The sequence below is a fragment of the Aulonocara sp. 'chitande type north' Nkhata Bay genome, linkage group LG23 (assembly GCF_057382095.1).
Source record: "Aulonocara sp. 'chitande type north' Nkhata Bay isolate Kocher_YH1m ecotype deep benthic linkage group LG23, A_spYH_male_GT1.1, whole genome shotgun sequence".
Lineage (NCBI taxonomy): Eukaryota > Metazoa > Chordata > Actinopteri > Cichliformes > Cichlidae > Aulonocara > Aulonocara sp. 'chitande type north' Nkhata Bay.
Genome location: NC_141365.1, coordinates 50038601 through 50050762, shown reverse-complemented (window position 1 = coordinate 50050762; position 12162 = coordinate 50038601). Strand labels below are relative to the sequence as shown.

At 39.8% G+C, this 12162-nt stretch overlaps 2 protein-coding genes across 3 annotated transcripts; both read left to right on the top strand.

The window, feature by feature from the left end:
- Positions 1–3858: 3858 nt before the first annotated feature.
- On the top strand, positions 3859–6870 carry LOC147302928 (uncharacterized). The gene is made up of 5 exons (XM_086283751.1): positions 3859–3935; positions 4308–4628; positions 4912–5044; positions 5258–5315; positions 5895–6870. The coding sequence occupies exons 1-5, from the start codon at positions 3872–3874 to the stop codon at positions 6075–6077; spliced, it is 759 nt and encodes a 252-aa protein (XP_086139877.1). The 5' UTR covers positions 3859–3871; the 3' UTR covers positions 6078–6870.
- Positions 6871–9388: 2518 nt separating this feature from the next.
- On the top strand, positions 9389–12130 carry LOC147302927 (uncharacterized). 2 transcript variants are annotated; one of them, XM_086283754.1, is made up of 5 exons: positions 9389–9464; positions 9660–9971; positions 11258–11374; positions 11628–11686; positions 11978–12130. In XM_086283754.1, the coding sequence occupies exons 1-5, from the start codon at positions 9389–9391 to the stop codon at positions 12128–12130; spliced, it is 717 nt and encodes a 238-aa protein (XP_086139880.1). The 2 variants fall into 2 exon arrangements, with proteins under 2 accessions (XP_086139880.1, XP_086139881.1); XM_086283755.1 differs by having other exon boundaries at positions 11258–11375; positions 11641–11686.
- Positions 12131–12162: the final 32 nt, after the last annotated feature.

Genomic DNA, 12162 nt, shown 5'->3' with positions numbered 1-12162 from the left:
ATCCGGACAGTGTGTGCATGAAACTCACAGCTCTTTGTAACATATTCTCATATTCTAAACACCAGCTAGTTTAAAGTTTGTTACTAGACACACAGAAATGCACATTTACAGTCTTGTGAAGAAAAAACGAAAGACGATGTAGTCCGCTGAAAAACTAAATACACACATGATTTAGTAGCTTGTAGAACCATGTAGGTAAATTTGCAAGCACAGGTCACACTGCAGCATTGAGGTCTGAACTTTGACTCCATTTTTTCTTTTTCCGCCGCTCTGCTGCAGATTCGATGCTGTGTTTGGGATCATTGTTCTTTCAAATGACTCAGTTTCACCCAACCTCCTGCTGTTAAACAGATGGTTCTAGAATACTTTGGTATACAGAGGAGTTCATGGACAACTCAATGACTGCAAGGGCCCCAGGTCCTGTAGCTGCAGAGCAAGCCATAATCACCACAGTGCCACCATCGTCCTTAACAGTTGGTCTGAGGTGTTTGTGCTAATATGCTGTGGTTGGTTTTTTGCATTATGAACAAACATCTTCAGTTTGGTCTCATCTGTCCAAAGGTGCATAAAGTCTTTTGGTTTGTTCAGCAGCAGCTTTGCAAAGATGTGCTGCCATGGCCTTTTCAGTCAAAAGAGGATTTCTCCCAGCATCTCACCCAAATGAACCGTACTTGCTCAGTGTTTTCTAATTGTACTGTCATGAATTTAAAATATGCAGATCCTGACTGAAGCCTTTAGAGTCTGAGGTGCAGCTCTGTTTCTCTGAACATTGCACTGGTTGACCTCGGGGGTGAATTTGTCAGGATTTCTACTCCTGTTATGATCGTGGCATTGCGTTAACACACTACGGTTACATGGTTACGTGTATATTTATAAAGTATATATAATTATTTGTTGAATCGACTATTGCGGTTTCCCCACGCTTACCTCAGCCTATGACTTTTTAGCTTGGTTACTTGCACAAATAGGAAGTGGCTGTGAGTTGATTATGTATGTGTGACAACAAGCATTATATGCTATTTTTCAAGAACATGAACATGACCCAGATGACCCCTACACAAGCTTTCATCAGCCAGCAAATGATCTCCACCAAACACTCTCCTCTGACCAGCATCACACCCAGACACACTCAGCACAGAAACTGTCCCAAACCAAAAGCTCGGTTACTACGGACTGTTGTTTGCCACATCGTTAAAATATACTTTGGCAATGTCACAAATGCCATGGTACTGGGTCTATGACCCAGTGTTTTGTGTGTTTCAGTTCTATTCTTTGATTATGGTTATTTTCTCTGTTTCATGGTTTATTTTGAAGGGTCTAGTGTGTTTTTGTCATTGTGTTTAGGTTCACTCCCCCTGTGGCATCATTATGTTTATTCCAGTCAGCTGTTTCCCCATGTGTTCCCCCTGATCACCTCCTGTGTGTATTTAAATCTGTCTTCCTTTGTTCATTATTCAAAAACACCAGTTTGACAACAAATTTATTTCCATCTGCAGTATTGATTATGGGGAATGTCTCATGCTCCTGAAACACTGATCATTTAGCTGACCTCATTTCTTTAGGCATAGAATTTTGTAAAATGTTGTTAACCTAGACCCGATCGACTGAAATAATCCCAGCCCAAAACATTTCACCACACACTTATATGAACCAATATTCATAACACAGGGTGAAACTCGTAATGCAATCTAAATACAACAAAATGTTTGGAATATGACTCCTTTTTTTTCATGATCATCAATTGTGCACAGTTACTCACAGATCTCTCTGATTCTGTGTCTCTGTAAATGCTAGTTGGAAAAAATATTGAAGAATCAAGAAGTTTATTGTCATATACACCGGGGGAGGTCCTTGATGATGTTGTGTTCCCTTTTTATAAACAGGGTATTATAAGTGACCTGCAGTGATCAGAACCTCTTTTCTGACGCTTGCATTCGTGATCCTGTTCTTTCTGTAACTACCTACTAGCTCGTGACCATATGTGAGGGCAGGGATGTAGATCAACCTCTACACCAAGAGCCTCACCTTTATACTCAGCACTCTCTTTACTACACAGACTGGTGCTTTGTCTGCATCACTCTAAAAGTGGACAGCAATTCAGACCTGGTGATGATTTTCATTCTCAGAGCTTCACACAGGATTGTGAATGTTGAATGTGAATTGTTGGCAATGTGGACCAAGTTCCTGCAATGGTTGTACTGAAATGAGCCAGACACCCCATCTCAAGGCAAACTTCATCCTCCCCAGATGCTCAGCTACTGCCTCAGTGACCTTACCCCCAGTGATGGGTGTGTCAGTTTTCCTTCCACTGCCTGACTACATCCTCTGTTCAAGTCAGCAACACCCCACCCCAAAGGTGCAGAACTTGGTCCAGTGTCCCCAGCCCCTGCCCATCCTCTGAAAGTTGTTGAAGTTCTGCTGGAGGTGGGAGTTAAAGGTCTCAGAGACCAGGGTCTCTGCCAGTGTGAGAGAGTGCACAAGGTCTGTCCAGCATGCTCTCCCGCCAGCTGACTCACTACCACGTGATCAGTTCAGTCCACCTGAATCTCTATGATGTAAAATGGGGTGAGCTGGTCTTGTATCTTCCTTGGGTTGATAATCATCTCCTTAGTCTTCTCAGCCTTTAAGGAGAGATCATTTTATTTGCACCAGGACACCAGCTGTGCCACCTCTACCCTGTAAGCTGTCAATAATAAGCCAGATGACGGTTGTGTAGTCAATTAACTTGATGGAGGTGTTTCTTTGGGCGAGGAGGTTGTACACGTACAGGAGTGGACTGAACACACAGCCTTGTGGATCCTTTGGATCCTTGTTCTCGGTGTCTTTGTGCCTGATGTCCTGGTACCAGCTATGGCTACATAAAGTCTATCTATAAGGAAGTTCAGGAACTAGCAGCAGACGGATGGTGGTAGTCCAAGGCTAAAGAGCTTAATTTCCCAAGAGAAATTATGTGGAACAAAAACTCTCTGAATCCACATGATTGAGGGACCGATAATAAAACAGATGAAAGAACAAGTAAGAAAAAGAATAAGTAAGAAAAAAAGCTAAACTAGTAAAAGCAGCAGCGTGCTGGTTGGTGCATGTACAAAGGTGGTGAATCGAAGTGAGCATGACAGGGCCATAGTCATTCAAACAGGTTATGCTGTTTTTTTCCAGAGAGAGGCACTGTGGTGGTGGGGTTCAAGCATGCAGGCACAAAATGACTGAGAAACCTATTACAGACATTGCCTGGGTAGCTGCTTTTGGGGGTGAATTCTCCTCATACCCTTGGATGCCTCAGTCAAAGTCAGTGTGTGAAGAGCTCCATGCTGCCTCGGCTAGTAGAATGTCTCTACGTTGGTTGGTGTTTAGTCAAGCAAGCGAAGCATTCAGCTCATCAAGTAGAGCATTGCGGTTGGCTGTGCCCCATCTGTTCCACTGCTGGAAATCAGTAACGTGTTGCACACTGAGAATCAGAGATGCTGCATTATCCTGTATTGTGCCTTACCTCTGGCCTTCCCTGATATATAGGTCTACATAGGTCATATTTGGCCTGTGGAGTGCAGTGGAGTGTGCATGCAGCGCAAAGGGAAAAGCATTATGTTTTGAAAGTAGGCCATGCTGCTGCTCAAAAAATCACACAAATACGAAGTCGCACAAAGTGGGGCCTAATTTTCCAGTCACTTTTGAAGTCAGTGTGTGAACAAAGTCACTTCCGTCAAGTGTGTGTTTTGATGTCATGACACAGTTTTAATTTCTAAATGCGTTTCCTTTTTAAACAGGCTTTGAGGTTCAGTTAGCCACAGAAAAGAAATTACTGAGGGGGCAAGTCTCCTCCTTTCAATATAATCTACCGTACACTGACACCAGCTACAGTCACTTCCTGACCAATATGACTCTACGGAAACTTTGCTTTGTCCTGCTTCTGCCTATACTTGTGTGTTACAGTGATGAAGGTAAATATTTTTTTATTAATCATGTCTTCAGTTATTTTCTATCTTTCTTTGCAGTTACATAAAAAAGAGATGTGCTTTCACAAAAACATAATCACATGTTATCAATTATAGCAGTGATGAACTCAGACTTGGTTGTATATTTACTGTAAATGAATGATTGCAGAGATGCTCGTGAAGAAGACTGGAAAGAAACCAGATGTCACTCGAATATGCAGCAACATTACTTTTATTTATGTAGGATTGTTTTGTTGTTGTTGTTGTTTTTTTACAGTTAATCTGTGTTAGGTTTTATTACCTGTATTTACCAATAAATGTTGGTAACTTAGCAACTGTATATCACACAGAACTGACTTCCAGTTTTACATATTTCAGCTGGTGCGGAGATTCTTATGAAAATCATTGACAAACAACCAGATGTTACTCGAATATGCAGCAACGAAACGCTGAACGTGATCATGCTGATAGTGTGTAAGATCAGCACACAGAGGAGCAGAGGAGAAGAGTGCAGGCTGCTGTATCGACATGGACACAACTTTTTTCATGGATGTGACTCCAGGTTCACACTGATGAAAGAAAACGGGACTGTGTTTCTCCACCTGACAAATGTAACAGCAGAGGACGGCGGGAACTACACCTGTGAGTGTGTACAGACTGGAGGAACATATAAGCTCCAGCTCAATGTCACTGTGGAAGGTAGGAATGTTTTATGTGATTTCCTGCTGCGCTAATGTTGTATTTAATCAGTTTTCTTTTTAGATATATTTTCTTTCATACTTCGTTTAATTGCATGAGGATTATTAAGAATTTTCATTCACAGCTAGTCAAACATAAGAAAGTGGACCCAAGTACAGTATTTGATTTGTGTAGCTTGTTTACGTCTGTCTGTGGATCGTTTTTATATTCATTGCTGTGATTACAGATGTCCTGATGATGCCAGCACAATATCATTGTTATGCTTCTTTATATTTAATGTCAGTGCCAATCTCAGAGGAGGAAGAGAACATCAATTCAACAGACACGTCTATTTCTCTTTATTTGATCACTGCAGCAGGAGTCGTCATTGTAACTGGAGTTAACCTGGCATTTTTCTACTGGTTGAGAAGTCGTGGGTGAGAAACTTTCATTCTTGTAATAGTTTGAAGAATTACTTTATTGTGTTCATCACAAATTGCTGGCAGATGAAGTGAAAAATAGATGAAATTAATAAAAATTTGTGCCAGATATATTCACTCTGTAAATCTCTCAGATGGTTTTCTAGCATTTCTCTCTGCACATATGTGACTGCATGTTTCATTAACACTGACATCCTTTCTTATCCAAAGTTGCCGTTCACGCTCAGAAACAATTGAAATATCTGTACGTAAAACTTCATCTTCTGTGGTGAGTAATCGATTCTTAAGCTTTACCTGTACAGTCAAAGTAGTGAGACGTTTAATGTTTGTCATTTTAGTTACAAAGATGTACAACTGAAGTATCTACAGTATATCTACAGTGCACTCTGTGCACACAGTTGGAACGCTGAGGTTTCAAAAGCACTTTTACCCACCAGTTTTTATTTAATTCAGAAGTCTCAGGAACATGGTTTCTAACGAGATACTTACCCCGGACAGCAGTACTTTGGCCTCCAGAGTCACTGAGATGAATATTGGACCAGGAGATGTCCTTTAATGTGCAGCAGAGTGTTTCTTCTTCACTAAACTCTTTTCACTCTCTGTGTTTTTATACGACTGAATTTAACGATTAGTAATAATTAAACTCTCCCATATTTTGCCTTTTGTCCTTTCTCTCTGTCACCATGTGCTTGCTTATAGGACGTCGTCTGGTTTTGCTTTTAATATTGCAGGGCCTTAGAGTGTTTTACAATATAAACACATTGAGACAACTGTTGTGAACTGATGCTCAATAAATAAATTGAACTGCATTGTGATGCAGTATAATTTTTTATATATTTTCTTATAGTATGACAATGACCTGGGGGACCAGTGCAGAAGCCTTCGGCAGCCAGGAAATGATCTCTATCAAAATATCGCCTCAGTCCGCTATCAGCGTAACATCAGGACACATGCAGCAAGACGTGCTGAAAATGTCTGCAAGGATAATCTGGAAATGGATCAGGTGTCTAATGACTATGAAAACATTTGAACTAGAACTCAAGTTAACTTCTAGTTTGTTTCAGTCATCCAGTTGAAGTTCACAGGGGTGCTCGAGCCTGTCCCAGCTGTGCAAAGCCAAAAGCCAAGGTACTTCTTGGATACACTGTCAAAGTGCGAGCAGACAATAGACAAATCTTCATGCTCACAATAAGTGGCCAATTTAGAAGTGCACTTAACCTAAACCAGGCATGTCTTTGGCCCGTGGGACAAAACTGGAGTAGCTGTCAACAATCAACAGAGGCATTGACTCAATACTAACAAGTTTGTGTCCAGCTTGGGAGGTATGTGTCAAAGAGTCAACAGAGAAGTGTTTTCAGTGAATGCAGATGTTCTCCTGTGCAGTTTTCCAAAATACCAACTGCACAGTGCATGATGTGGATGAAGCAAAACGGGTGAAAAAAACATCACAGATCAAAAAAGATGCATGAGAGTCACAGACAAGAGCTGCAGCAGACATTTTCATTGTTTTTACCTCAGTTTCACTTCAGTGCTTTGTATGTTATAACTTCACTCTCCTCCATGGCTGGCTGATGGACCAACAACAGCAGCCCACAGACCGTTTGTGCCGTATATTTGTAACACTGCACCCATCTGACAACAGACGCTCTCTGCAGGTAGACGGGTGGTTTGAAGCTGACCACAGACTGCCCGGAGACTGCCACTGCACTACCACCATTACGATATTAAGTTACAACAACACTGTGTGACAGTTAGTTCTCTTATCAAAAGACATTAATACCAATAAGCTGCTAACATGATGTTGTATTTTATTTACATGTCTGTTTTAGCACTTTAACATTTGCATCTGTCTAACTGGCTAACCATGCAAGACTATTGTAAGCATTGCTCTGTAATAGTGCGACATTTTGGACCCCAGGAGGTCCTTCTGTATCTGCACGATGTTTGACCTGCAGTCTTTATAGCCGCCTATGTATATTCTTTTAAACCTTTTTATTGTTTTTAAATGATAGTTACGGACCAAATGTTAAACTATATAGTTGAATATATAGTTAAAGTGTTTCTCTAGATACAGAGAAAGGTTTTACATCAAAAGGTCATCTGTCTGCATATAAAACAGAAGCTTTCATGCAGATGCACTTCCTGTTTAGAGACTTTGAGGTTTAGGTAGTGACGGGGGTGATTTACTGAGCGTGTAAGTTTTCCTCCTGTCAACACACTCTACAATGCCGCCCACATGCCACTCCTGTCCAGTCTTGAAAGCAAAACATGTATGTATAGTATAAAATGGTGAAATGCTGATTTCCATGTTTCAATTGAATCACTTGATTGTAATCAATTGATTGCAGAGACTTTTGTCAAGACCCTATAGAATCAGAAGTCCCGTGAACATGCACTAATAAAAGCTGCAGTTGTAATAGGGGATAAAGTGGTGTGCACAATGTGTGTTTGGATAAGATGTCAGTAATGCATTCACATTAAAATCACAGGGTTTCTTTCTTTTTCTTATTTTTCTTACATATCATGTAAAAAAAACACTCCTGCAACATTTTTTCTCTGCCACAGATTTAGGAGAGGAAGAGTCCAGCATTTCAACACCTGTGCAAATGTTAGTTTATTTGATAGGTGCATCAGTAGTAATTATTTAAATTAGAGTTTTCAGCAGTGCTGTTGTATTTACAGCAAAGTGCCTGCAAAGTGTAAAAACTAATTAACTGATGATACTAGACCCTTAAAAGAGATAAACACCACTAGTCAAGTCATAATGGCTACTTACAAATACATAAGCACTCAACACAACCCACACAGTGATCTAATGCACAAAAACAAAGGAGACTTAAACTGGCTGAATTACTGTTAAAAAACATGGAGGAAGGCTTCCTGTGGTGTCTGGCTGCAGTATAGGTCATAAACCTGCCTCCTGCATTACAGCAGACAGGTCAGGGGTCAAATGAAAAGCAAAATGTTTACCTCAGATTAAATATTTCCCACAGTAAATTGGACAGAACTGGCCAGCTAAACACACGAGGGGATACAAATAGAAAAAATTATCTAAAAACAAAGAATGAAAACCAACTGTTAATTTAATACTTACTTCAAATTAAAAGTAATCAAACACAAAACTGACCAAATATCAAACTCAGAAATAAAAAAACAAAAACAAACCCCAAATAATATATTTAAGATGAATGGTTTAGATTCCCCCCCCCCCCCCCACCCAATGAGAAATGACGTAAACAAAACTTCCTGTAGCAGTGATAGCTGTGCTGCATTGAAAACAACACATCATTTTCTCTCCAGTTACCCTCAGCAGTCCAACAGACCTCCAGCACCAGTAAAACATTAACCAGAAATTGTTTATGGGACATGTGTTGTTATTTATGTTTGTGGAAATGTGCATTAAAATTAAAATAAAGATGCTGGTGTCTGACGTTACTGACTTCCCAATTGTGTGGCTTCTGGTGTGGCCTTCACAATTCAATTTTCAATTCAATTTTATTTGCACAGCGACAAATCACAACAATATTATAAGGCAGACCCTACAATAATACATACAGAGAAAAAGCCCAACAATCATATGACTCCCTATGAGTGAGCAGTCTGGAGACAGTGGGAAGGGAAAACTCCCTTTTAACAGGAAGAAACCTCCAGCAGAACCAGACTCAGGGAGGGGCGGGGCCATCTGCTGCGACTGGTTGGGATGAGAGAAGGAAGACAGGATAAAGACATGCTGTGGAAGAGAGACAGAGGTTAATAACAGGTATGATTCAATGCAGAGAGCTGCATTAACACACAGTGAGTAGGAAAGGTGACTGAAGAAGAAATACGCATTGCATCATGGGAATCCCTCAGCCACATACACCTGTTGCACTACACAACAAATGCAAGCATGTCAGTTTTATTCATTTTATGCTCATCTTCGTACAAATTTTAAAGGTAATGCAGTCAAAACTTTGTAAGTATCTGAGTGATTGGATGAAGCGGTTTGATGACGTAACACGCTATTTTAGTTTAAAATGCTTATAATGTTATGATAAATGGTAGTTTTGTTGTTACTTTTACAATATTATCCATCCTTCAGTTTCAGCGAACATGACAGTTAGCAGTGTAATAATTCCTCTGTGATAAAGAAAAATTAGCTTGTTTTCTTTTTGTGTGGGAGCTGGCACAGTGTTTCAACTTTACAGCCTTTTAATATGAAAGTCCTGTCAGTACACTTCCTTTTTACATCATTTCACACTTGCCCCGTGAAGGGCAACAGTCTGACGTCTGCTTAGCCAGGAAAGCTTCAGCTTGTTTCTTTCCGCACATCTTCCTCTTCACTGTCGGTGGCTCATAGACATGTTAACAAGCATGGACGTATCAAAACTTTGCTTGATTTTGCTGTTACCACTAGCTGTGTCCCATGATGCTGAAGGTAATACAAGGAAACTATTTTCATTATGCATTATTAATATTTTTAAATTTATAACCTCCTTGCTTTTAGTTTAAACTAAACACATTATTATGGGATTAAAAAGATGGTTTAACATTCACAAAATATAGAAACTAAAGTCCTCTCTGACACAGGCTGAATCTTGTATTTACCGTATTTTGCTGTCCCTGTTTACAGAGACTGTTGTGAAGACAGTCAGGAGAGAACACGATGTCACTCGGATTTGCAACAAGGAAAGTCAGACTACTATTGTTTTGATTATCTGTAAGATCAAAAGACAGAGGGACACAGGAGGAGAGTGTCATCTGCTGTATCGACACGGAGAGAACGTTACTCAGGAATGTGACCCCAGGTTCTCAATAACAAAAGAAAATCAGACTGCCTTTCTGGAGCTGACCAGTTTAACACCAGCTGATAGTGGGAACTTCACCTGTGAGTGTACAAACACTGAAGGGACATATATTGTCCATATCAGTGTCACTGTGGAAGGTAAATGCATTTTGGTTTCTTTATTTGACACAGTTATTCAGCACTGTGTTAGCATTGTATTGACCTGCTTATGTGTTTTTTATTCTTGTAATTTGTTCATTTCTTTTCTTCTTATTTTCACTGACAGCAGTTTAAATACTCTCACTGACTCATTTATCAGGTACATCTTTGAACCGAGTTGGACCACCTTCAGCCATCAAACATGTCTTCATTTTTTGTGGCACAACAAGGCGCTAAAAACATTCCTCAAAGATTCTCAAGACATATTGAAATTACATCATCACACAGTTGCTGCAGATTCGTCAGCTGCTCTTACTTGAAGCAAACTTTCCGTTCCACCACATCCCAAAGGTGCTCTGCTGGATTGAGATCTGGTGACTGCGCAGGCCGTACATGATTTGAGCGCCGTGACATGGTGTGGTATCCTGCTGGAAGCAGCCATCAGACGATGGGTATTTTTTGGGCATAAAGACATGAATGTGGTCAGCAACAACCTTCAGGCAGGCTGTGGTGTTTAAATGATGCTCAGTGGTTACTACAGGGTCCAAAGTTTGCAAAGAAAATCCCCCACAGAGCATTACACCACCAGCAGTCTGAACTGTTAGAAATCAACTCATCGGGCAAGGCATCGTTTTTTTAGTCTTCTGTTGTCCAGACTTGCAAACTGTAGCCTCAGCTTGCTGTTGTTAGAGGACAGCAGTGATATCCAGTGTGGTCCGCTCTGCCTCAAGGTTTGATGTGTAAACAGCATTTTTACCCAGAGAATCACAGCTCACTGGATATTTTCTATTTTTCAGACCATTGTCTGTGAACAGAGATGATTGTGTGGGAAAATCCCAGCAGATCAGCAGTTTGTGAAGCACTGGGACCAGTAACATGTGCCATGTTGCTCTGTTTGAGCATTGATTTGCTGACATTTTATTATTTTATTAACCTTTATTTAACCAGGAAGATGAAGCTGACATGTGATTGACAAATGAAATGAACACTGAAATATTTGTGTTACACCCTGAACAAGTATACCTCATAAAGTGGCCAGTGAATGTATATAAGCAGTTGGACCAATTTCAGTTCATAGTAATATTCAGAAAAGATGCAAAAGAAGAAGAAGAAGACAAAAGAAAAGAGCACAGTGACAATATTTAAAGCTCTGTGGTTATAAAACTGGGGTTTCATTACTTCACTCAGAGTTTCAGTAGACGTAAACTGTGTTTGATTTGTGTTTTGATTTCCAGGAAATGAAAGTAAATGATTTTACTGACAAATGCATCTTTTCAATGATTTAGACACAAACGAGGCCCACACTTCAGCAGACAAATCTTTTTCCGTTTATCTGCCCGGTGTTGTGATCATCTTTATAACTGGAGTTATCGTGGGATTTATCTACTGGAGGAAAAGTAATGGGTGAGACTATTTTTGCTGCAGTAATTCAAAGATGATATAGATGTAGAGAAAGTAAAAGGAAACATCACATTTCAATAAATGAGAATTCGGTGTATGTTAAACATCATGTCTAGAATGAACACTTTTTATCCTTCCAAAAATAATTATCATTATTAAGAGAGAAGATAATATAAATGTAGATGTTCTTACTTGATTTTTCTCTGTTTGAATGTGAATAGTGTTACACTAATGCTGACATCCTTTCTTATCAACGTGGCTGCTTAAGGTCAGGAACATCTGGAGTGTCTGTACCTGAAAATCCCAACGGTTTGGTGAGCAATTTATTGCTACGATCTACAGCAGCTAGTTAAAAGTTTGCCAGTAAACATAAAACATGTACATTTATGTTTTAGGATGTTACTTATATAGATAATTACAGATTAGTGTTATAATACTATTAGTGCCAACTTCAGTGTCCTTTATTTTGTGAAGAAGCTCTTACAGAAATGAGCAGAAACATTAAATAATCCAGGCAACAGATGGAGAGATTTAAAGATCAATAGAGTGTGTGGGTAGACCGGGTTGAACTTGATTAATACCTAAAATATTTCACTTTTCTAAAGGATGACGATGAGCCAGATCAGCCCTATACAAACCTTCAGCAGCCATCGAGTGATTCCTACCAGACTATCATCTCAGTGAACCAGCAACACGACAACAAGACACGCTCAGCAAGAAGCACAGGAACTGTGGGAGTGGATAATAAAGCTCTATGAAACATTTTAAAGTATATAAAACTTTAGGTGAC

Coding starts and splice junctions, on each gene's coding strand:
- LOC147302928 (XM_086283751.1), top strand. CDS start 3,872: ATGACTCTACGGAAACTTTGCTTTGTCCTGCTTCTGCCTATACTTGTG. Junction 4,629..4,911: donor GCTCAATGTCACTGTGGAAG/GTAGGAATGTTT, acceptor ATTTAATGTCAG/TGCCAATCTCAGAGGAGGAA. Junction 5,316..5,894: donor GTAAAACTTCATCTTCTGTG/GTGAGTAATCGA, acceptor ATTTTCTTATAG/TATGACAATGACCTGGGGGA.
- LOC147302927 (XM_086283754.1), top strand. CDS start 9,389: ATGTTAACAAGCATGGACGTATCAAAACTTTGCTTGATTTTGCTGTTA. Junction 9,465..9,659: donor TGTGTCCCATGATGCTGAAG/GTAATACAAGGA, acceptor CCCTGTTTACAG/AGACTGTTGTGAAGACAGTC. Junction 9,972..11,257: donor TATCAGTGTCACTGTGGAAG/GTAAATGCATTT, acceptor TCAATGATTTAG/ACACAAACGAGGCCCACACT.